A 25,537-nucleotide genomic window follows, 5' to 3' on the forward strand; every position below is an offset into this window, starting at 1 on the left:
CAATTCTGCCTCAGCCTCTGTCGAGACTGGGAGCAGAGGAAACCTAGCTTACTTTCTGAACAAAGCTGGAGGGGCAGAGTGGGTGTTTGGGAAGGGCACTCCCCATCTTTCAGTAGGCTAGTCTTAAAGGGCCAGCAAGCCCTCAATTCTTCATTTTGCAGGGCTGGGTTTCAACGACTTCTCCACTCAGAGGTGATGCTATGTTTCAGGTCCCAGCAGCCTCCCACTCAACAGCCCCTGGCAGCAGCCACATTAGCCTCTGGTCCTGCCTTCCTTCACACTGCCCAAGATAGATCAGACGGGCAGGGTGGCATACTAGCCTTGATTCTGAAGTCGGAGATGGCAGCCTTCAAGCTGTGCTTTCCAATGTTCAGTATCCTGCATTGCATTCGTATCTTTCTTAAACCACCTTAAGGTGAAAGGGCTGGGGAAACTAGACGCAGGAGACCACAGCTGGGGAGAAGCAGTCCCAGTGGGGAGAATGGCTGGGGTGCTCAGCCCCGTAATCCAAGGATTTGCCTAAACCAGCCTCTAAGCCTGCCTACTGAAAAAGACCCACGAGGCCCCTTTTTGAACTTGTTAAACCACGATCTCCTCCCAGCACCTTTTGTGAGACTAGGTCACTTAATCAGGAACAAGGGAAGATACGGAAGGCTTCAGGAATTAGTAAACCCCAGAAACGGAGACAAAATTGCCTTTTTATGGCTAAAGAATCTTAACTCTTCTCACATCCTCAAAGGAGTCTGTAATACCCTAAGGGTTTCCAAACCGCTGTTTTAGACAGAGCTGGGCCTGGAGACCTGTTTCTGGGGCTCCCAGTGAGAACCCAAAGCCTCGCTCGCAGGTTCCTTCCCCCCACCTCTTCCATTGCCAGTGTCGGCTGGCGTGGTCTCCCTTCCGCTCACCTCTCCCACTGCGGCCCACGAAGCGAAGGTCGTTGAATCTGGCCACCTGGTTCTTCATGACGGCGGAGGCGTTGCGCAGCTCAGCGGAGTAGTTCTCATCGTTGCCTGCCATCACAGTCACCACCGTTCCGTCCGGCACATCCCCCAGCGCCACCACCTGAGGGCATGGGGGTAGGGGGACACCTTAGAAAGGTAGGAGGAGACAAGGGAAAGGCCGGGAGGGCTGGGCCCTGCATCTCCCCTAGGTCCTGGGTGCACTGCGGGAATTCTCAAATGCAGGGTGGAGAAAAGGCTTCAAAACAATAGAGACCTTCCCCCAAATAAAACAAAAACAAGACAAAACCTCTCCTTTCCATACCAAATCCCTAGATCAACTGGTTAAGCCTTGTCCTGAGAAATTATCCTTTCAATTAGATCTAAGAAAGAGCTGTGGATAAGCTCAGTCACCATGGTGTGGGGTGCAGTTCCCCTCTTCCCTTCGGCTTGAGCAAAAGAGGAATCAACATTCTCCTAGCAACCCAGTCTCTAAGTAAAAATAATATCAACAACAATAACAACAGGTCTGCTCCCCACACTCAATTAATGCAAGAGCCATTTGGGGTATGAAATTTGGCCCAGAAATGTGGCCCAGGCCCAGTCTATTGGCCTCTGCAGAGCCTGAATTCGTTATGCAGGGAAAATGCAAAATGCAAAACAAACTGCTGTTTTGAGAGGGTTTGTACAGAAAACCCCTTTAAAGTGAGAGAGGGGCTTTTCATAGTAGGAGGATGCACCTGCTGGGAAGTGCAGGATGGGGTTGGAGATGCCCCCTAATACCGTCTCCCCACCCCCACACCCCAAGAAGGATGGAGAGGCAGATGCCTCTTGAAAAGGAATCAGACTGCAAACGCAGTCACAGCCATTTAAACGTGGCCACCGCGTGCAGGGACTAGGGAACCAGATGGTAAAAATTTCAAGGAGAAAATGTTTGGGGTCTGATTAAAAAGGCCAGATTTCCTGTCAACATCCTGTCTTCTTTTAATTTCAAAGATTCCTTTTAAGCTCCAAGTGACAGTAAAACCTCCGATCTGAGGATTAAAGTCACACGGGCCTCCCCCGCCCCCTCCACCCCTGGAGATTTCCCCACTGGTATTTTAAGATGTCACCCGGGAGACCTCCAAGAGCCACTCATCCTTTTTTCCAATTTGGAGCCGTCTTAATGGGAGCAAGGGCGGCCTCAGCTGCCAGGAGCCTTGTTTCCACCTCGGGCACCCGCCACCCCCAGCCGCTGGCCCTTCCTGCCCTGCCCTTTCTCACGGCAGCTGTGAGAGGTTTAGGGGAAAACCAAGGCGTTTTCGTTTCATCTCGTTGCCCCCTTAAAAAAAATGAAAATGAAACAGTCGCCTACTCCCTGGCAAAGAAAAGAAGATCCTCTGAATGACTGGGGGCTGCCAGGCTGGGGGCGACCCCAATCTCTGCCTGATATTCGGGATCCCAGCCGCAACCGTTTAGGCTGGGATCAGTGTCCCCTATCCTGGCCTGAGTCGCCCGGTGTAAAATTTCAGAAGCCAGAGGTTGAGTGTGAGCAGGAAGTGCTTCTGAAGCAGTGCAGGAGGAGGGGTGCTGGCAGTGGAGCGTAGGCCCTATCCATCCTCTGCGCCCCACCTCCGGTGTCCTCGCCCTGGTCCCGGGGCTCCTCTTCCCCGTTGCCCGAAGGACTGTGTCCGAGAGGTCCGGGTTGTGGGGGGAGGTAATCCCCTTCGCCCTTTTCTGCATCAGCGTCTTCCGCAGGGCTCCCCGAAGGTGGAGGGGGCAGCCCCCTTAAAAGTCATCCGTGCCCGGTGCATCGAAGAGTGAACGCCGAAGTCCCCGGGCGGCGCGCGCAGCGAGACCGAAAGCACCCTTGGGCCGGCTGCAGGGTTCTCGCTGCGGGGTAACGGATATGTCCCGTCCAGTCCCCTCCCTTCCCGGGGTCCTGGCTCCTGAAGCTGAGATGCCCGGAGCCCCAGGGCCGGTGTCCTCCCCGCCCCCCAGGCCCCGCACTCACCTTGAACGCGACGGGCAGTGTCTTGTTGCAGCGCCAGTGCGAGGGCAGCACGGAGCAGAGGAAGTTGGGGCTGTCGGTGCGCACGAGCTCGCCCGCGTGGTCCGCCAACACGTCCACCATCGAGCGCACCTCGGGCCTGGAGCGCCCGCCCGGCCCCACGGCTGCCTGGGCGCCCAGCGCGCCGCTGTTCTCGCCCATCTTGCCGCCGCCGCCGCCGCCGCCGCCGCAGGGGAAGGCCGTGGAGGGAGGTGTGAAGCGGCGGCTGGTGCTCGGGTCTACAGGAATACGCATAACAGCGGCCGTCAGGGCGCCGGGCGGGCGGCGGAGGCGCGGCTCCCCCGGGGACGGCCGGCGCGGGCGCCTTCTCGGCCGCCGCTGCCGCGAGAAGCGGGAAAGCAGAAGCAGACGCGCCGGGGCCTCAGGGCGCAGGGGGCGGCGCCCGGGGACGCCCCGCCGGGGCCCGCCCGCAGCGAGGCCTCGCTGCCCCGACGGCCCCGCGCAGCCTGCCCGCTAGCCCCGCATCCTGGGCTTGCGGTCCGTGTGCGGCCGCCCTCGCGGCGGTCCCGGCTGCCTCAACTGCGGCGGGGCCCGCGCCAAGGCTGCCTCCTCCCGCCCCCGCAGTTCGCTCGCGGCCGCCCCACCGACTGTACGGCCGCAGCCCCAGAACAAATCCTCGAGAATCAAGTGGCGGCGCCGCGGCCGCCCGCGCGGAGTTAGTACCCCGGGGCCCGCGAGGGCGGGGCCCGGCCGAGCGACGCGTCGCGCAGCCAATCGGAGCCCCCATCTCCGGCACCTCGGCGGCGCTCGCGGGGGAGGAACGGGGACCGCCGAAGGCCGCCCGACCAGGAGGGGCGGAAGGCCCCGCCCCGCGGAGGACGCCTGGGTCCGGGGCCCCGGCCCTTTAGCTCAGGGCTCCTCAAGAGCTCTGGGGAAGCCCAGCCGATGCTAGAAATCCGTTTAAATTGTGCGGGCTCTCGGACGGCTCATTAGCCGCTGCCTCCGGGCCGCGTCTCCCTCCTGCAGGGGCTGCGGCTCCCTTTCTCTCCGCCTTCCCCGCTGCCCGCGGCCGAGCCTCCCCAGCTCCAGCCGCTTTTGACCTGTAATACGTGCACCTTAAGCAAGAGGCGGCGGGGGTCCCAAGGCCGGTGACATTGAACAGCAAGATGCCCAAAAGAGGCTTCTCACCCCATCCCACTCCGCGCCCCGCACCCCGCACTTTATTTTGACCCAAAAGCCTCCACCGAATGTGAGATCGTCCGCGCGCCAGCGGCCTCTGCAGTGCTCGGCCCTGCGCGCCTTTGGTCCCGGCCTCGGCGGCCCCGGTGCCAAACTCGGGGAAAGAGGGAAGTGTTCTCCACGCGCCCGCATCCAGCTTTGGGGCACCTAATTCTGTTCCTCTCCGTTCCCCCCTCAAAACAACTGTCGTGATCGTACAGGCCTGGCCGCGTCGTTCTTCGTTGTGGCGGACTGTGGCTCTTTGAAAAACACCATGGGGTCCCGAAAAACGCGAGTGTTTCCCCCTGATTTTTCCCCAGCGCATATAACCACGGTCCTGTATCGTGAAAGAGGACTGGAGTCCGTGGCGATAAGAAAACTGCGGAGAACTCGAAAATGTCCGCAAAGCTAAGGGCCCCGGCTTCCAAAGAAAGGAATTCTCTCCTTTCGAATGCAAACTGACCCCCGCGGGTCCAAGCCCGCGTCTTGCCGGACAGTGTGTCCGGCTGCCGCCATAGGGACGCAGACAGCTCTGCCCAGGCACTGTTTGTCCTGGGTCCTCGCTCCCATTCGCGACCGCACGGCCCAAACACTCCCGGGGCTTCGCAGAAAACAATCCCTTCCTCTCCTGCCTCCTAGGCCAAAGCGGGCCTAGGGACAGGGTACAGCGGGGAGGAGAACTGGAAAGATCAAGCCCCCATTCACTTATTATTGCCACAGGTGCACTCTCTGGAGTCTGGGGAAACGAATGCTTGCCGAGGCTCCCCGCCGTTTTGGAGATTGGGCGGGATATTCGTTGTTCCCCGGGCTCGACAGGTGCAAAACGACGAATACCAAGCCTTCAGAATAACGAAGCATAGGATCCGAAGGTGGCAGCAGGATCCCGCCCTGGATCTGTCCCCGGCCCAGTGAGCGCCAGTTCGCTGTCGCTAAACGAAATCAAGCCTCGCGTGAGCTCCGGGGCTGACGGGCTCTGGCCCAAACTCGACCACCTGGAGAGCTGGTCCCTATGCTCCTTGGAGCCTCACATCAGCCTTTTAAGCAATTTCGAAAGCGGGGACGGCGAGGGCTCCTCACTGGACCTTTTTGTAAGAGCCTACACCTCGGAGTTGCCCATCGCCGGGACCAAGGCCCGCGCGCTTTAGAGAGCGCGGGCACTAGCGGCAGACCCAGAAGAAAGCAAGGGGCCGGGGCCTTGGCACGCCCAAATTCTGGGAGCTTCTCACCATAAGGCCCAGAGCCTTTGCAGCCAGGTAGGGCCTGGGTGAGGAGGGGCAGGCGACGCCTGCTGTCCTGGAGTGCCTGTGATGCCAGGACACGCTGCGTCTGGGGTTTGTGAATTCGCTTCGTCTCGTGGTTTCCGTTTGCATTCTTGCCCTTTCTTGTCTCTCCGCCTGGTTTCTCCCTCTCATCCTACTGCGGGTTTACAAACGGGTTTTTTTTAGAATGGGGCTCCTGTGGGTCTCAGCCCCTGGCACAGGACCCGGCGTATCTCCAGCTCTTTGGAGGGAGGTCGCTGTGGCGGGCGCCGGAACCAGGGAACCCAGGCTGTTGGTTTTGGGTCCCCAGCCAGAGGTCGCCGGGCCGCCGGTGCAGGAGCAGTTCCAGGATCCACCGCTAGTTGGCGCCTGCACTCTGCCAGCCGCGGAGTTGCCCGGCCAGCCCCGCACACAGATGTGCGCCAGCTGCCGTGCCCGTGTTCGGAGGCGCAGAGGGCCGCCTCCATGAGCTGCCCTTTCTGGACAGACGTCCCGCACGATTCCTCACCATTTGTGTGGCTCCGTCTTGGAAAAACCAATGGCTTTGTGTCAGATCGAAGGCTACCCTTCCTGCCCCTTATGGAAGCGGACGCTTTTCTGCTTTGGCATCACCTATACCCGAGGGTCCCTATGCCTTCCTACCCGAAGAACATTCTCCCTGCCAGAAAAGCACAGTCTTCTCCTGTCTAGTTGTGAGGGGCCCGAGGTGAAGAGGATGCACATAAGAACAGATCAGTTTGTTCCCAGACCAGTTCGTTCCCAGTTTCAACCTATAGCCAACCTACTTCCTGCCCGCACTGCACAGACAGGCCTAGAGTCATCACTCTCTCTCTCTCTCTGTCTCTCTTTTGCTGTTTCAAAGGCAGTTGGACAGCTACCACGCCCCCACCTGGGACACACAGATACCCTCTCCATTCCCCATCTTGTATGGACAGCCATCTCCTCTTCCACCAGATCCAAGAACAAACAGCTGGTTTTCTCTCAAGTGGCTCCCACCTAAGAGCTCCCCAAGTTGTCTGCAGCAGGGCAAGGAAGAGAGAGGTCTGGGCCTGACTTGGCCCAGAGCTGGGTAAAGAGAGACCCAACCTGGGCTGTGCAGAACCTGGGTTCTGGAGGTCACTCCTCTCACCAGCGTCCTTCACCCCTGGAGGGGGTCCATGGAATCAGAATGACGCTGTGTCAGGGCAACCTCCTTTTATCACCCAAGGGTACTAGGAGTGCACACTAAGTATATTCCTGGTAGTGAGGTTCTGGCAGATGTCTCCCAGAAGGCCAGGGAGCTTCCAAGGGTAGGTCTGATTCCTCAAGAGTCTCAGCACCTGGGGAGAGACAAGGGTCCCCTAAATGTGCTGGACAATGGACATATGCATTCTAGAAGACTGTCTAAGAGGTCCATTGGTTGTGGAAGGAGCTTGGGTCTACAGTTCCACATCTGAGTTTATCTTCTACCACCCACCGTGGTGAAAATTACTTAAAGCCTCTCTGAGCTTCTTCTGTAAAGTAGGGATCAGAATAGTAGCTTTATAAAATTCTTTCTAAAGTGCATAGCAAGGGCCTGGCACATAGGGGGTGCTCCATCCATGTGAGCTGTCACTGTTGTAATACTGAAAGAATTAAGTCTGATCATTCCTTGTCAGGGGCCTTTGGCAACTCTCTTCCCCTCTGTGGGCCTCACACTTCCCATCTGCGAAATATTCGGTTCTCACATTCAGAGCTTGCCAGGACTCAGCGCCTAGTCCATGGCCATCCTGTTCCTTTTGGTTCACTTACCGGCTGCCTCAGGGAGGTAAGGACAGTCTGTGGCCTGCGTCCAGGAGGGCCCATCACACAGCTGCCCAAGCCTGGGTCTTGACACTCCCCTTCTCCTAGGCTTTCAGACCCTCACTGGGGAAGCTCACTGGCCCACACCCCCTCCTTCTGCCCAGGCATACACTTCCCTAAGTGGAACTGGCCTCAGCCAACACTGTCAGCCATCTCCCCCATCTCCAGGAGGCTTCTGTTCCCTTTATCCCAAGTCTCACAGGAGCCCCAGTCCAGTGGCTAGCACAGAGGACTGACTGTCTTCTAGAAGCTAATGATTTCTCCTAGTCTGGCCTCACACCCCCACTCCAGAGGGACCCTTGGTGAAATCCTCCTGCCTGGTGCCCTGGAACTTAACGTGGGGCATTGCCGTCCTTCACTGAGCCTCAGTATCCTCTTCTGTGAGTGGTCATTTTTAATTGCTCCACTTAACAATCTGAAGGATTAAAGACTCTATCTAGGAGGTGAGGGACATTGTTTTTCATCATATCTAAAATGCCATCGATTATTACATGTGAAAGAAAATATGCTAACTAAACTAAGGCTTGCCTGGCACCCAGATTTCAGATATATCTATTTAATAATATATATTACACACATATATATATAAAGTTAATGAGAAAGGGGCATGAAAAGCAGTTGTTCATCAAAAGCATGAAAAAGGTTGTTGCTTGCAATTTTGGAGGCCCTCACTCCAAGAATCTGGCTCTGGGGCCACCCCTCCTGGGCAGCTTCTCTGGACAGCTCCTGAATGTGCAGGACAAATGAACTTCTCAAAGAGTTTTTTTGTTTTTGTTTTAATTTTTTTTTGGAATGGGCCAGACTCCAAGGGTGGGAGGGAGAGGGAGGCTGGGGCAAGCTCTTTGGTTAGGACACAGCTATGGACTCTGCCATTGACTGGTAAAAATTTGACCTGGCTGGTGAAATGGGAAGAACAGTAACAGCCACATTTGCTGAGGTGCTACCCTGTCCAGACACTGCATTTGGGCTCTAAGTGCATCATTCCATCCTTACAGCAACTGCATGAGGCAGGTGTTATGTCCACTTAAATGAAGAGGAACATTGCTCAAGGTTTTCTGGGCTAGGAGGACCAGGGCCAGGTTAGAAAACTGATTTGACTCAGAATTTGGGGAACAGAGGCACCACCTGGTTATGCATATCCCCCACCCCCCAACTGACTGAATAAGTTAATGTGAAGAGCTAGGTGTGTAGATATTGAAAGTACTCAATAAAGATTAGCTATTATGATGGTGGAGGTGCTAGGGGCAATAAAATCTGTCAACAGCCATGGACTTGGAAATTAGCAGGCCGTTCAGACTTGGATTGGGAGACAGGAAGAGAACACAGGGGTCATCTGCTGAGGCTCACCCACATGTACTCTCCTTGGTCCTCAGAACCTGCCTGCAAGGAGGTAGATTCTGCTGTCATCCCAATTTACAGGTGGCAACACTGAGGTCCAGAAAGTGGGAGAGACGTGACCTGTGTCACCCAGGAAGAAGTGAGGCTCAGACTGAGCTTGGGCAAGGCCAGGGAAGAGCATGGTGCAGCCCCAAGTGGGCGTCCTGACCTCCCGCTGCCCTACTGGAGCCTGCAGATGGTCCTGCTGGCCTCGCCTCATGGCCAGATGTGCCCAGTCGTCAGCATCTGAATCTGAACCAGGCTTCCACAGTCCCTCTAGGCTTCGGCTTGCTTCTTGAGGGAGCCCAGGTGAGTTTCACTGTGACTTCTGGTGGCCTCTCTTCCCCACCCTGCCCTCCGTGGCTCGCTCAGGCTCCCTCATGCCTGTACAGCTGTGGAGCCCCCACTCCCACGCCCACCCTGCTGTTGGTCTGCCAAGAGACGGCGCTTGGCCTCAGGAACAGGTGAGAGCTGGGAAGGAGTGTTCTGGTTTCAGCTCCCACCACTGGGTCTGGTCTTCCCACTGCCCTTTGTGCTCCTCACTTTGGTCATCTATAAAACAAGGAAATAATTCTAGTCTCTGACTAATAATTGCCCTAATTTATTGGACTACTGCTGTGTGCTGGGAGTTTCACCACAATTATCTATCACTAACCCACATGGTGCTCCACATGGTAGAGATTTTATTCTTTCCTATAATGGAGAAAAGACGGGAGGATTTCCAGGGTCAAAATGCCTCCAAACCTTAATCAGGTGGCAAGAATAGGATCCCATCAGAAACCAATTTTTGGAATAGTATTGGAACCATGGGATTAGAATCCTGAGCTCTATTAATCATACAGTTAAGCTCTTAGAGTATGCCAGGCCTTATCCCATACTTTATGCTTATTTTATGTCTCACATACTCTCATGGGGAAGGTGCAGTTATCACTCTCATTTTATAGGTGAGAAAACTGAAGACAGAGAGGTTAAGTAACTTGCCCAAGGTCACACAGCTGGGAAACTGTGGAGTTGGGATTCCAACCAGGCAGCCTGGCCTCAGAGCCCACGTTCCTGACTACCACACTCTGTTCTCATGGACCAGAATCAGATGCTTGAAGTTACAATCATGGAATAGAATTAGAATCCTGGCACAAGAATTGTAGGCAAGACTCAAAATTTTATAATGTCAGACTCCACAAGGTTCTGAGATAGTATATACAAATCTCACGTCAAATGGCAGAATTGAGGTCCAGACAGGAGAAGCGTCTCACTCACAGTCACAGTCTAGGCCAGGTGCAACATCTGGAACCCGCTCCCATCGCCTCCTGCTGACTCTGGTCCAGGGTGCCTTCCTCTCTGTTGCAGGCCCTCTTCACCCTACCACCCACCCAGTGGCTCCTGGGCCCAGCCAGTCCCATTAGGGATTTTCCACCTCCCCAGAAAGGTCCTAATGACTGTCAGTCCTTGCGAAGGCTTAATTAATCTCAGAGGCCAATGGTTCTGAGGGGACTGGGGGCTTTGGCCTTACGCAGATGAAGATTACAGCTCCATTTCATGTGGTGGTGAAGGAACGCCTCAGACATTCCTGCCAGCAATAAAAGCCACATGGCTTTCCAGCGTCGCCTTGGAAAAGAAAAAAAACGCAGCCTTTTGCAGAAAGAAATCAACTATGTGCTGTATGCATGGCATGAGATAAAAACGGGGCATAACAAGGTAGAGAACAGTCGGTCTTTTATGCTGCCTCTGATGGCCACCGAGAGTGGCAGGGACCAGCAGTCACTATCACAGCTGGGGAGAAGGGGCGGCCACTAGTTCAGCTGTGGAAGCCATGATGAAAGGCCTCAGCCCTGCCACCTGAACTGGGTTTTAGCTGCCCTAGATATGCCATAGGCAGAGCCAGCTTCCTGGGCCTGCGACCCATGCAGTCATAACAGGGCCCTGCTCTTAGAAGGGTTCTGCACTTGCTCTAATGGTCCACCTTCACTGCCTTGAAATTCTTTGTGCATTTCAAACAAGGGACCTGTATTTTCACTTTGCACTGGGCCCCACAAATTATGTAACCAGTCCTGTCCACAGGTTATCCCATTAGCCAATTGCTACATCTCTCCTGACCCCCACCATGTGCCCATGCCTGGTCCCTGTAACGCTAAAACAAGGATCTTCACCACTCCACATCCTGCAATATTTCATCTTCATCATCCTCCATGGGTGGTGATGCACATGGTCAGGCTTTTTTGTTCCCAAATAACAGAAGGGATAACTGAGGCCAGAGAAGCCAAGGTGCTCACAGTCACACACAGTCAGTGGTGGGTCAAACACTCAGTCCTGGGCTGAGCAACAGTGGACCTGGGTTTGGATCCCTAGGGCTGGGGAGAGGATGTCCCAGTTTTAGAGTTGTTTGTACCACTTATAAATTTATTAGCTCTCTCTGTGTGGGTTGCTGCCTTAAGTCTGGCCTGGGAGGTAGTGGGAGTCCTGGTGGCCCCCAGCTCTCCATTCTGAGCATCTGAAGTCCTCCTTTGTAACTTCCTCCTCTCTTTCATGCTCCAGTTTTCATCTCCCACCCTCATTGGTTGGGGGAGCCATTGCGCTTTGTACCTTGATAAACTCAAAGGAGTCCCAGTCCTTGAAGAATCCTAGAAAGCTGGGGCTGAACAGAGCCTGATGATAGTAATGGATTATAACCTGGGCTGGGCCTGAGGCTCAGGGACCTGGCGGCTGGCTCCAGGGGAGCCATCCCCTTATTCCTTGCTGGGTGACCTTGGGCAGGTTCCTTCCCTTTCTGGGCCTCAGATACCCATCAGGGTATAAGTACGTTGGACAGCATTGACCTCCAGGAAGACTCTCCATCTTCGACGTTAGAGAATTCTATGTTACTTGAATACAGGTCTGGGGAAACTGAGGCCCAGGAAAGACCAGGGACTTGCTCAAGGTCACACAGGATACTCACCGGCAGGAGGACCCAACTCCCACCTGCTGGCCCAGCTCTTCTCTGTACAAGCCTTTGGAGGGCCCAGCCTTGGTCTTGGCCTCCTCCTTGTTCCACAAACCACCTTGGCCTGTCAGGCCTCATACGTGCCCAGGTCTGGAAGCCACAGCCAGGGGTACATGGATGTCTGTTTTATTATTATTCTTGAAGCTATATTTATATTTTATATATTGTTATGTTTCTACATTTTACAAAAAAATATTTTAAAAGAAATGCAGAAGATAAAAAACAGAACCAGCCCCCACCCACCCCCCTACCCCCTGCCAAATCTGTAAAAACAATGGACAAAGCTGCTTACATTTGCATAGAGTTGCAAAACAGGCCATGGTCCATCAAAGTTGGGGAGTGTTTATTCTTGGCCTAGTCACTGTTTCAACCAGATTGTCCTGTCCACCAGCTCACTCTCAGCTGAATCATCTGGTGGCCCCTGAAGTCATCCTCATCACAGTAACTTCCCCATAGGGAGCATCTCTGGGTATTCAGTCCCTGCTGAGCTCCTCAACTCTCAACCAACAGCTCTTCAAGTACTTGTCATTGGGCCTACTTATAGGCGAGCAACTGAAGTTCATTGACTATGTCGGCTGAACACAGCTAGGAGGGGCAGAGGTGGGATTTGAACCAAAATCTGTTGATGCTGAAATTGTGCTCTGCTGTCCGCACCCACCTTACCCCAGGGCTCAGAGCCCTGAATTGTAATAATGACAGCTTCACATGTTTACTTCATTTAATCCTCACAGCCACCTTATATATCAGGGGTCCTTATCATCATCTCCATTATAACACTAGGAAAACTGAGGCACAGAACTTGCAGGTAAATGTCAGGGCTGCCCTTTGAACCAAGGCAGCCTGTGCTGCCCGGCCTGGGGGAGCACAGACACAATGGAAACAAGACAGAGCTGTGCCCAGGTACCACAGATGAGCCCTGGGAACCAAAGGCCAGCAGGGCTGGATGGCTGGGGTTGGGGGAGGCAGACAGGGAGAACTGATCCCAGGGTGACGCCAGCTCCATGCAATGAGCTGTGACCCCTCCTTGTCTACTGGGCCTGTGGCCCTTGGAGAGGTGCTGAGGATGTGGGCAGAGCCGAAAAGTGCCTTGAGCAGGCTCATAAATCCCTGCCTGGCATGTCTAGGCCACAGGTTCAGGCACCGCGAACTCTTTATCATCTGCTGTTGGCATGAGTTTGTCACTGGTAAAACGTGACATTCATTGCCTGTGGGTCTCTGGCTGCCCTCAGAGGGGCTTCGGGAAGGGGATTATAGAATGTGCTCAGATCTGGGTGGGGGCTGGGCCCTCTTACTGCCCCAACTTTGATCCTCAGTCAGATCAAGGGCAGGCTTGAGGATCCAAACGTCCTTCAGAGTGACTGGGTGGGTGGCAAGGGGGTGGGCACTGAGACTTTAGACAGGGAGGCCAGTCAAGGTCTCTCGGAGGAGCTGGCATCTGAGCAGACACCTGGGGACTGAGAAGGACCCAGCTGGAGGAAGCAAGGGGGAGGAGATGGGAGAGGCCACCGCACAGTGGGAGCTGGCTTCTCCCACCTGCTTTCAGCCCCCTCCCCTCACTGGGCATGTCCATGGTCTCTAAAACTTTCTTCTCCCTTTTATCTCTTTTGCTTCTCCTGCAACAGTCCCAAGAACCAGACAGAGTGAATTTACAGCTGAGGACACTGAGGCTAGAGACGGCAGGGACTCATACAGCATTACATGGACTTGAATGCCAGGACTAGACCCGGCCCTGCCCCGGCCCGGTGCCCACCCCACGTCCGGCATGTTCCTCAGCCATCGAGTCTAGGCAGGCTGCAGCCAGAGCAGAGTTAGGCCCCGGACACAGCTCCTCAGGGGTCACGGGGCTGGAAACGTGGGGTGCTGGGCAGAGCCAGGGAGGGGCAGTGGCTAGGGGCTGGGCGGGGGTCCGGCGCGGAAGGCGCCCAGCCCTGATTGGAACAAGGTGGCTGCACTGGGAGCCCAGCCGGGCTTCCTTGATCTCGCCCGGTGTTCCAGCCACCAGGCGGGGCCAGTGCTGGGCAGGCTGCCGGTTTTCCCAGGTGTGGGGACACCCTGGGGGAATGGCTTTTCATGTGGTTGTGGGGTAGGCATGCCACCCAGCACGTGGGGGGGGCCAGGGCACTGGGGGCACGCTGGCAGTGGAGGGGACTGGAGACTTGGAATCCCACAGCTGGCAGATGTCAGGCTCCTAAAGACAGGGTCACAGACTCAAGGCTCCAAGATTTGGGGGGTGTTTGAACCCTTGTCACCAGAACTCACATTTATTGAGCACTCACTGGGTGCCAGGTACAGTTCTGAGCATTGTATGCAGTTTTAACCCCTTCTTCGCCACCCTACCCAAGAAGGTGGGCTCTGTGACCATCCCTGCTAATAGGTGGGGAAACGGGCTCAGTTAAGTAACCTGCCTCAAGTCACTCAGTTGGGAGGTTTATGTCCTAGAATATATGATCCCTAGAATCAGAGAGTCTTAGAGTATGAGAATAACAGCTGGTCAACACTGGTGGGACCTTGAGAATCCTTGAGACCAACTCCTTTGTGTTGGAGAAATAGGTCTGGGGAAGGGACATGGCTTTCTGAGGTCACAGGACAGCCAGTGGCCAAGGGGAGTCCAGGGTCAGGACTCACCACCCCTCCAGGTCATCTCAGGAGCTTAGCTGGTCTCTGAATGTGAGGTCCCTGAGGGCACTAGCCTCCCTGACTCTCAGTCAAGACCTAGTCTCCCACGAGGTGTCACTCCTTCTGGTTGGCACCTGACAGTTGCCTGCTAGCACACGGGAAGTTCTTTTAAACATCTAAGCGGAATCCCTCATGTTGCAGGGAAACCCTCTCCCTTCAAACCTTGCAGTTACTTTGGAGAGGAATCTGGCCTTCATTGTGAGCACTCTTGGAGTGGGTGTCAGCTTAGCAGAACAGGATGGAATTGGCGGTAGTGGCTGAGGGCAACTGAGGGCCAGGAGTGGGGAGGGGCATCGCAATGCCCTTCCAGTTAGCTGTATGGGGTCCTGTGTGACAAGCACCCCTTTCCAGCTCTCTTTTCTTATTTCCTTCCACTTTCCTGTTTTTCCATCCCACTCCAGCCATACTGGCCTCCTTGCCAGTCCTCAAACACACCAATCACATGCCCACTGCAGGGCCTTTGCACATACTATTCCCTCTGCCTGGAGAGCCCTCCGCATTCTGTCTGACTGGCTCAGCTCCTTGCCTCATTCAGGTCCCCACTGCTCCTTGTGAAAGGCCTTCTGTGAGCCCCTGGTATCTGCAGAATAATAGCCCCCAAAGATGCCTACTTCCCAACCCCTGAAGTCTGTGAATATGTCACCTTACATAGCAAGAATGACCTTGCAGATATGATAAAGGCTAAGGACTTTGAGATGGGGGGGAGAATATTCTTATTGGAATTATTGAGAATATACCCAGTATATCACAAGGGTCAGAAGAGGACAGTCAGAGGGAGACACAATATGGAAAAGTGGTAGGAGAATTACAGAGATGGTAGCATGAGAAAGACTTGGCCCAGTGGTGGCTGTGAAGACAGAGGAAAGGGCCACCAACCAAGGAAAGTGGACAGCCTTCAGAAGCTGGACAAGGTAAGGAAATGGACACTCCCATAGCCTACTGAAAGAAACACAGGCCTGCCGGCAGGTTGATCTTAGTGCAGAGAGCCAGTGTGACTCATGTAAGACTTCTGACACCCAGAACTATAAGATAATAAACATTCATTGTTTTAAGTCACTACATTTGTGGTGATTTGTTAGAGTAGCAATAGGAAACTACACACCCCTCTTTTCTGATTTACACTCTTCACATTTATTGTTGCCTGATAGGTTATACCTTTACTTATGAATTATCTCTTTTTCCCCGTATGTCAACTCCAGAAGGGTAGGATTTTTGTTTTTCTCACTTGATGTTGCATTCCCACTTACAGCTGCTAGATTTTGCAAATAAAAATACAGAACTCCCAGTTAAATTCAATTTCAGATAAACAATGAACTCTTTTTTAGTATAAAGTTGTCTCAGATATTGCAATGATTCATTATTTATCTGAAATTCAAATACTTTGGGGGTCCTGTATTTTGCCTGGCAACTCTATCCCTAGTACCTAAAAAAGTGTCTGGGTATATACTAGCATCTCAGTAAACATCTGTTGAATAAGTGAAATAAAGAAATGAATGAATTAGCATTCATTTCTAGCTAAAAAATCTTTTGGCTTTCAGAATGCCTACAGGAAAGAGTACAAATAATAGCAAATAACAATAGCAAACTGTTTCATAGTCCTTCCTATATCCCAGGTACTGTTCTGAGTGCATTACAATTATGAACTCACTCAGTTCTTGCAGTAACCCAATGAGGTCACGAGCCCATTTTCCAGAAAGGGAAACTGAGGCCCAGGAGGTTTAATAACTTGCTTAAAATCACACAACCACTGAGTGGCAGGGCCAGGCAATTCAAGGCTCTTGAACCTGGCTCAAAGAACATTCTAGCTTTATCTCCTGACATGTTCTGCACACACAAGGGATCCTCTAATAGCCTTTGGTGCCTTTGCAAAGGGTACCCTGTCCTCATCTCCGACTGCAGAACTCCTGCTTGTATAGCAATGCCCTATCCTAATTTCTCTTTGTTGTGAGACCTTCTCTGATACTCCCATGAAGCCTTGGCCCCTCTCTCCTCCCTGCTTCCCTGGCCCCTTGTCTGAATGCATTGTAAGGACTTGCTGTTGTGCCCTTTGTGCCCCCAGACTGAGACCTCCCTGAGGTCAGAGATTGGGTCACTCAACTCTTTGGTCATGGAACTTAGAGCTGAGCATGGCTTTAGGGCGGTTTCCAGAAGCATCTGAGGATGAATGAGTGAATGAATGAGCAAATGAATGAATGGATGAGTGGATGCACGAACATCTTTCCCACAGTGGGCCTCAGTTTTAGAGTCCATGAAAGGGGAAGAAAAATCTCTAATCTGCCCCCTCTCTTAAAACAAAGCACATTTTTTTGATTATAAGAGTAACACATATTCATTAAAGAAAAATTGGAAAATAATGAAATTATGAAGAAGAAAATGAAAACCACCCATAATCTTGCCACCCAGCACAATTGTTAACATTCTGGATTTTTAGCCTTCTGATATTCCTACTGCATGTATAGATTTAATTTCTTCTCCCCTGACCTTCCCTTTTTTATAACATTGGGAACATACACTACATGTTGTTTTGAAATGCACCAACGTATCATGTGAGTTCCTGGTCACTGAATCCTCTTTCCGAAGGCAGGGGGGCCAGTCCGTGCTGTCAGGCACGGTGGGGGCAAGGGTGTGGAGAAGCCCTCCCCCCACGGGACCACCACAGAGTTCCCTCGTGGTTGGTCAGCCTTTTTGGCTGTTTCCAGATTTATTATGAAGACATTGGGAACGCCCTAGTTTGGACGTCTTAGCCTGACTTCTGATTCCTCCCTTAGGACAAGTTCTGGGCCTGGGATCGCTGAGCCCAGTGTAGACACTGTTAAGCTTGTCAGGTGTCTGCTGCCTGCCTGCTGCTCTCCGGCCCCACTCCCACCAGCGTCTTCAGCCTTCCCGGCCTGGCAGGACACCAGGGGAATTATCTGACCTCTTCCAAAGAAAGGCGCCATCTATCCCCAAGGCCTCACTCCTTCCATTCAGGCTGTAAATACCCATTTATTCAGCCATATGTCCACATTCTGTTCTAAGGCTCACGGCTTCCATCTCAGACACTCGGTTCCAACTGAAACAGCCTCGGGGATGACCGTGATCTGAGGGTGCTCATGACCTCAGCTTGCGTAGACGTCACACTTGTTAATGATTTGTTGACTGAACTCACCACGTACTAGGCAGCGGGCATCTCCTGGTGTCCTCACGATCCCCTTGGAGGTGGGGATGGCTGTCCCCCATCCTACAGATGAGAATCTGAGGGTCTGAGAATGAAGTGGCTTGGCTGAAGTCACCAAGCAGGGGACCAGGGCACCTGGGACCCACCTCAGGTCAGCCTGACTCCGTGTGAGCCTGAGTCTCCCAACCCCCGGGGGCTGCACCTGCATAGACTCCTGATGCTTCCTGGGGAGCCATGAGCCTTGTAATCTGGGGTGCACGACACCTGCTGCCTGCTGCCTGAGGGGGACATGGTCCCAGCATCACCGGCAAACAAGACAAGGCTTTGGCCTGAGAACTGGATGGCCAGATCCTGTCTCCTGCGCCTCACCTTCTCCATCTGTAAAATGGGAGAGCAGGAACTCAGACAGCAGCCTTCTGGGCTGGTGGCTGCTTGAGCAGAGCGGTGGTGATACGCAGTGCTGAGTCAAAGGGAGAAAGAACTCTATCAGATGCTCTATCTTGCCACACGTAGCCAAGCCTGGTCTTTGGGGAGTTGGAGTGGGCAGGTCTCAGTCCCAGGCTGGGCTGGGAGGACCTGACAGCCCAGGTGGAGCCTGCCCCCCCCCCCCCCATCAGCCTCAGCAGATGGGAGGCTATTTTTTAACTGACCTCACAGGAAGAAGAGGCCAGAAATGAGTTCAGGGGGTTAACCCAGGTCCCTGGGGAGCCGTCCTATTTGCATCCTCTTTCCCCTACCACCCAGGGAGCTGTGTGGACTTTACCTGGTGCTCCCTGGAGCCTTCCAGAGACCCCAGATGATCAGACTGCTGGGGCTCAAGGCCCCTGAGCAGCCCTTGTGTGACGGGAGAGGAACCTGAAGCCCAGAGACGTATGGCCAGGCCTGCCTACTCACTGCCACGTCTGCTGGTCACTCCCACAGCGCTAGGCCTCCTGCTCCATCTCCACCTTCCTGCAATGACCCTACGCAGTGTACCCCTCTCCTCTCAGCCTCAATTTCCCCACTTGTCAGATGAGGGTTCCCCTCCAGGCATCTCTGAAGCCTTTCTCAGCCGGAAAACCTCTTTTTGAGCTGGGGCCTTTGCTCCATCCCATCATCTGCCCCATCTAGGTTCCTGTGAGGCCTCACGCCTCCAGAGTATCAGCCTAGTGGACATGGACCTGTGGCAAGTGTCTGGGACTCCGAGGAAGAAGAGAGACTTCCTGGCTAGAGAAGCAGGGACCAGACTGGGTAGGGGCAAAGCAGCTCCCCCTGCGGCCTCCCTCAGACCACACTACCAGGTGTCCCTGGGTCCCCACAGGCAGGGTTCCTGAAAAGCTGGGCATCTGTCACAGCGGGTGTGGCCTCTGATGTGTGGTGGGGGTGGGGTGAGCATGGGCGCTTGGGCGACGCACAAGCCTTGGGGGTCTGGGGTGGAGGCAGGACCAGACTTTTGGCTGCTGAGCTGGTGACAGGCCCCCCGATCGAACCACAACCACAGATCCCACCGAGGACCCCTCAACTGGCGCTGGTCTAACCTGAAGGCAGGCTGCACATGGGGGAAGGGACAGGGCCCAAATGCTGTCGGGGTGTCCAGGAAGCTGGGACCCCAGTGAATGCCTGAGCAGAACTGACTCTGACTTTGCTCCTTTTACTTGTTGTCTATTTAAAACAAAACTGTTAAATAAACAACATTCATCAAATCCCTCACCCAATGCACAGCCACTGAGATACAAGTAATGTGAGCACAATGAACAAACTTGGAAGTGACAGAAAAACACTTAATTTGTTGAAGCCTGAACTCTTAGGGCCAGAGTGAACACCATGGGTAACTTCAAGGAAGCAGGGGTCTGCAGGACTTCTTAATATAATCATATTAATTCTCACATGCTGAGCATTTTACCAGGGTTGCCAACGGGCTGGTAAATAGTGTCTTAGTAAATTCTCTAGGCTGTTATTCTTCCCATTGTTCAAATGAGGAAACGAAGTGAAGGGGAGAATGAATATCTCCCTCGGGGAGTAGGTGGCAGAGCTAACATTTGAACCCACGGGGTATACTCCTGGGGTCCGGGGCTTGGCTCCCCCGGGCCAGCTGTGTTCATTTGTTCATTCCCCAGCAGGATTTACTGAGCATCTCCTATGAGTGTCAGATCTAACTCAGCGCTGGGGACTCAGCCATGAACAAGAAAGACTAGGCCCTAGTCTGAACCCCCAAATGGCCACAGACTGGGCCCTGGCACTGACCACAGCTTGGTCCAAGACAGGCTGTCACTGACTGAGCTATCGTCCTACCTGCCCCAATCAGCAGGGCCTCTAGGAGCTTTTAATAGGCCATGATGTGTCCAAAAGCCAAGGCCAGGTGCCCACCTCACTAGTCCCCTGTGCACCCACCAGGAGCCCATTAGGAGCACACCCACCACTGTGGCCCGGGCCTCCCTGGGACAGGGGGCTGGGTGTTGGTCTGGGGCCTGGCGAGGCAGGTGGGCATAGAAGCCCAGCTCCCCTCGTGCAGTTGGCCAAAAGGTGAGCTCCCTTCAGAGCATGCGGCCACCCCAGGAGTCTGAGCTGGTGCACACCCCTGAGCAACCTCAGGCAGCCACGGAAGGGCTTCCATGTCCCCAAGACCTTGGACGGGGTCTCCTCTTCCTGGCAAGGCTGGGGACATCCCAGGAGATCCAAGGAGCTATCATTCCCTCCTCTCACTTGGGAAAAAGCAACACGGCAGGTCTGGGCTGGGCTCCCTTGCCACCTGCGCCATATATTTGTGGGTCTTGCATGTCCCCCTAGCCCTCTGGAAGGGCCAGCCACCTTATTTGTGGCCCTTGGTGCAACATGAAAATATGGTGTCCCTGTTCAAAGAGCAGACAAAAAGCTTTCTGCTTTCTCCCACGGTCTCTCTAAACTCGTCACTGTTTTGTATATGCTGCTTAATTGCACTTCCTTGGACACGGGGACCTTTGTGGGGTGACTGCTGATCCTCACAGACACTCAAGTCCTCACCTGAAACGTGGCATGCAGGTCACACACGCCCGTCCTCCCCATGCTGGCGCTCATGCCCAGGTGCTGCCTGTGGGGCAGAGGACCAAGGCCAGGCTCCAGGTCTCTGCGCTGGCTCCGCTGTGGCCGTGCTCAGCAGAGCCTGGGTTTGAATTCCCAGCCCCTCCACTTATAAACTACATGAACTTAGGCAAGTGACTTCCCTTCTCTGGACCTCACTTTCCTCCTCTGCAAAATGGGGACAAAATACTGACCTCTGGGGGCTCTGAGCATCAGCAGTGATATATATACAATGCCAAGCTCAGTGATGGCACAATTTCAGAGGTGACCTAGGGTGTGAAAATGTACCCTGGGGGCAAGCATGGGGTTCATGAATGGGGCAGAGGTATGTCTGTGTGCATGCCCCTCTCCCCACATCGGGACCCGAGAGGGGAATTTCAGGGTACCCAGGGCAGGATGCCCAGGGCAGTTGGTTAGGGGTGTGATGCTGGGTCAAATAGAACCTACACTAGGTGGGAGAGACCCCTAGGAAGGCTTCAGGACTCAGGGGGAGGAGCCCAGAGGGAGAGCCCTACATCAAGGAGCTCTTACGAGAGTGGTAATGTGGGCCTATGCCAGATGAGAAAGAAGCCCTTTGCTTGTGCCATGTGTGGACCTGGGCCAGCCACAGGGTTTGGGGCTAGCTTCTTGTAGTGCTCTCCATGAGCTCTATTCTGACTTTGTCCCTCCCTGCCCTCTCCGTGCCTCAGTTTCCCCAACTATGTACTGGTGAAGGAGAGGGCCAGCATACACCAAGTGCCATCTGAGTGGTCTATGCACTGTGTTTTGCAAACCTTCCCTCTCTAGGTCTTCAAGTGATAATAGGCCCATTTCTCAGATGAGCAAACTGAAGTCCAGACAAGGTAATGACTTACCTAGCAAGAAAGTGGCAAAACTAATACTGACTGGCTAGGCTTGTGGAAGTGCTACCTGCTCTTCTAAGGAAGGGGGGCAGTGGAAGCCAAGGAAGGTTCCTCTACTAACTCACAGCTACTGTGCTGTGGTGAGGTGCATAGGCTCCAGAGGTAGGCTTCCTGGGTTTGAATCCCAGCTGGGTGACCTCAGGCAGGTGATTAAACTTCTCTGGGCTTCAGTTTCCCCATCTATAAAATAGGCTTAATCATAGCATTCGTTTTAAAGGGTTGTGAGGATTAAATGAGCAAAGAGACGTAAAGCACTTGGTGTCTGGCTTTAGCAAGAGCTAAGTAAGAGTTCGTTGCTAATATTATAACTATTTCAGAGTTGGGTTTTCCTAATTTAAATTTTCTAGACAATTATGCATTTATTAATTCCAGTTTTGTACTTTTCCTTATTGCATTTAAGGTCCAGCAAATTTCCCTTTCCTCTGTCCTTGAAAAGACAATTCTCTGCCCCCACAGCACCTGTACTTGGTACATTTAATAGTTCTCCCTAAAGCAGCTTTCCCCAAAAGAGGCTCCACAGCACACCAGTCCTGAGAAGCCTGTGTTCATTAGCATATCAAAGGCTCTGAAAACTCTTGCTGCAAAACACTCTTGAATGTTGTTTGGTACAGCCCTTCCCAGTTTACTTGGTCACAGAGCCCTTCTATTTCTGCTCAACACCTGATAACATCTGCTGAACACACAGTGGAAGATGTCCCCCTCATTTCCCGGTTTCTAGGAAATGGTAGACAGGAGAGGGTTTTGAGCAGTGCCCCTCACAATGACAAATGGTTCCACCTCTACAGAAATCTCCACTAACGTGCTTGCTTCCCCCAGCTGGTCCTCTGTGCTCTCACTTTCTTTGTCTGATTCAGTCCCCACAGCAGCCTGGGGAGGTCAATAACATCAATATCCCCATCTTACAGATGAGGAAATTGAGGTTCACAGAGGTGAAGTGACCACACAGTAAGAGGCAGATCCGGGAGACAAACCCACAGCTTCTTACTATAAACCCCATGTTCTTTCTCTGTACATTGATAGGAAAAATAAAAATAGATGTCATTCTGCCAGGATCAATCTTCCCCAGTGATATATTTTTCAAAAATCTAAATTTATTTTTTTCCCTTGCAGCATTGAATGTATAGCAAACTTAAAATCTTAAGTAGCTTTCTTCTGATTACAAAAGCGATCCATGCCTGTGGTATATAAGACTTTTTGAACATTTTGAATTGGAAAATGAAAAACTCCATAACTGCATCCTAGGAGATAACCTGGGTTAACAGTGAGGTGAACACTGTTGCAGATCTCCATGGCCCAACAAGGCAGCTATTAGCCACACATAGCTATTTAAATCAAAATAATTAGAATGAAATAAGATTTAAAAATCCAGTTCCTTTGTTGCAGCAGTTGTGGATGTGGGCTGGCACACTTCAAATACTCAATATTCACATGCGGCAAGTGGCCACAGTAATGGGAAACAGAGCAGAACATTTCCATCATCACAGAAAGTTCTATTGGGCATAGCTACTCCAGACCCTTCCTAGACGTATGCTGACATATATGCATAATGATTATTAACATACCTGATGAGGTTCCTGAATATGTCATATGTCTCTGGAATGGCATCACCCACAGAGGGAAAAGACCCTTTAGCAGCAAAAGCCAGACATGGGGAAAAGTAGTCTGGAAGGAAATATACCAAATGATCGTGGTTTTCTCTGGATTTTGAGATTACAGAGTTTATTTAAAAATTTTTCTAGGTCCTTTAGATAATTTACAACATGAAATGCAGGTGGGGTGGGGATTCCCTAATGTTCTTGCTGCTTCTAAAATCTTAAAGGTGTAATTTAGTATTATTGTTATTTTAATTGTGGACTCTAAAGAATGGAAACCTTCACAAATCAAAGGAATAAAGCATACAAGAAGGAAAGGCAGACAGGTTTCTGTTCCGGCGCAGGGCCCCTGCAGTCTGGCGCTGTGCTGAGCAAGGTCAGCCTTGTGGGCATGGTGGCCATGCAGTCGCTCAGGTCCCTTACTTAGAAGCACCCCAAGCTTGGTTTAACGTTCTGCAGTCACCCTTCTGAAATTCATCATGAGTTTTTAACAAGGGCCCCTGAATTTTCCTTTTGCACCGTGTGCTGCAAATTGTGTTGGCGGCTTGGTCCTAGGATTCTCCTGGGGTGGGTCTCATTCGATCACTTTGAACTGCTGAACTTGTCTTCTTCAGACCAGAGACGTGCCCATCCACGCAGCACTCTACGTACCTGAGAGCAAGTATGCCCTGGTTGCTCATGTGTGTGATAAAAATAGGGCCCACGAGTGGGTGTCGGAGGGCCCCTGTGGTCTCTGGTCACACACGTACACGTGCTCAAGGTGCACGTGTACACTGGCCTATTTCAGAAGGCAGCCTGGTGCATTATGGGATGCCCTGCCCCACATCACTGCCTATTCCGGATTGTGCCTGGACCCCGTTCTACCTTGAAGGCCATGCCCAACCTCCAGGCCTGGCCCATCTTCTCTCCAGCCTCTTCTCCTTCAACTTCTCCATAGAATTCACAAGTCCTCCCATCTCTAGGAAACCGTTTTTACGTGTCCTTCTTCCACACTTTTGCTTATGTCCAGTGTTCCTTCCTTCCCAGGCAGATCCATCTCAGACTCCACCCTTTCTGGAAGTCTCCTGGAAGTATTTGAGAAGGGTCTGAAGGTGTTCTGGTTGCACAGAGGAGGATCTGAATCACCTTGCCTGGGGGGATTACGGAGGACTCTCTGGAAGTGGTGAGTCTGGGCCTTAAAGGAAGAAGAGATGTCTACCAGGTAGAAGGGAGAGTTTTGTGGGGGCTGATTTTGATGTCAGAAAGATTTTAATCTGAACTGGGGCTTTGCCAGTTACTAGGTGCATGGTCTTGAGTGAGTTACTTCCCTTTGCTGAGCCTCAGTTTTCCCATCTGTAAAATGGGAACAATAATGATACCACCTACTACGTGGATTATTGTAGAGATAAAGTAAAATGAGGTATGCTTGCTAAGGAGCCACCACTGCCATAGTTGCACCATGAAGCATAAACTATGACATTTTAGTGTTTTTCTTCCAGTCTTTTTAAAGTTGCCTTATTCTCAGGAGTGACTTCCTTTCTGCATTGGGAAGGGCTATGGATGCCCCATAGGAGAGAACCAGGCTCTCTCCTGGGCCCCTACGACCGTCAACACGGGGCTCCTTATGCCAATCATCCTCGACCTGACACGCTTTCCTAAGATATGAGGATGCCTAGAGCTGTGGGAGGGGGTTCAGCAGGTCTAGCCTGCTGCCCCCGCTTCCTCCATGTGGGGGTGGGGTAGGTCCACCCCGCTGCCCCTGCTTCCTCCATGGGTGGAGACGGGTCTAGCCGTCACCCCTACTTCCTTGATGGTGTGGAGGGGTGGGGGTGCAGAACTCAGGTTCACTGAGAGAGGACTGAAGAGAGACCCTCAGGCTCAGGAGCACTTCTTGGGGTTGTGGGGTGTTTGTTCTCAGCTCCTGGGCACCCAGTTGAGTTGAGTTTGGGACCTTTCGTCCCCTCCCTGTCCCCTTTCACTTCACCCTCTTTTCCATTTTCATGCCCCGGTTTTCCTTTCCCCTGATACCTCTGCTTGCTCCTCACCCAGTCACGGTTCTCGTCTTAGCACAGGTGAGCAGTCAGGTGGACTCACTGACACCAAAGTGAGCATGACTGGAAGGGCCCTGCATTGCCAGCAGGCCACCTGGGCAGCGCTTCCCCCCAAGGGGCTCATGGTGGAATGCCAGTCGCTGTGTCACACAATGGAGGATGTTTGGAGGGGCGATGACTTCAGTTACCCCTGCAAATCATAAGTTATGGGCGCCTGCTCTTTCCGCCCACACGCAAGTCTGAACCTTCTGCCAAAAACGCTTTTCCCAGACGCAAAAGAAAACCCCAAAGAGGAACCTAAACCTTCTCACTGCCGCGTCGATCGGACATGAGGGCTTGGGCTCCCACCAGCAAACGTGTCAAAGAACAAGCCAGACAGCGAAGGGGGAAGGGAAGGGGGAAGCTAGAAGGCTCTCAGGTAGGTCAGGCCCCATCCATTCATCCATTAGTCCGTTCTCCCTCCCTTTTCTCCATCCATGTAGCAAGAACAAGAGGGCCTGTGAACCCATCCTGCTCCCAGGAGCACCTCTTCCAGCAAGTGGAGGTCAGGGGTGGGACCCCAAG

At 53.0% G+C, this 25,537-nt stretch overlaps 1 protein-coding gene across 5 annotated transcripts in view; it reads right to left on the reverse strand.

Annotated features, from left to right (window-relative positions):
* RUNX3 (RUNX family transcription factor 3) overlaps positions 1 to 25,537 on the reverse strand; it is a 57,405-nt gene that overhangs the window by 25,149 nt on the left and 6,719 nt on the right. For 4 of the 5 annotated variants that reach the window (XM_036914760.2, XM_036914759.2, XM_036914757.2 and 1 more), the window contains 2 exons: positions 2,932 to 3,206; positions 906 to 1,062 (listed from right to left, as the gene is read on the reverse strand). In XM_036914760.2, the coding sequence (XP_036770655.1) occupies positions 906 to 1,062; positions 2,932 to 3,206 (432 nt within the window). Of the gene's footprint in view, positions 1 to 905; positions 1,063 to 2,549; positions 2,805 to 2,931; positions 3,207 to 25,537 lie in introns of those variants that run through there. The other variant, XM_036914761.2, reaches the window with a different exon arrangement.

Source organism: Manis pentadactyla, chromosome 4, assembly GCF_030020395.1.
Source record: "Manis pentadactyla isolate mManPen7 chromosome 4, mManPen7.hap1, whole genome shotgun sequence".
Lineage (NCBI taxonomy): Eukaryota > Metazoa > Chordata > Mammalia > Pholidota > Manidae > Manis > Manis pentadactyla.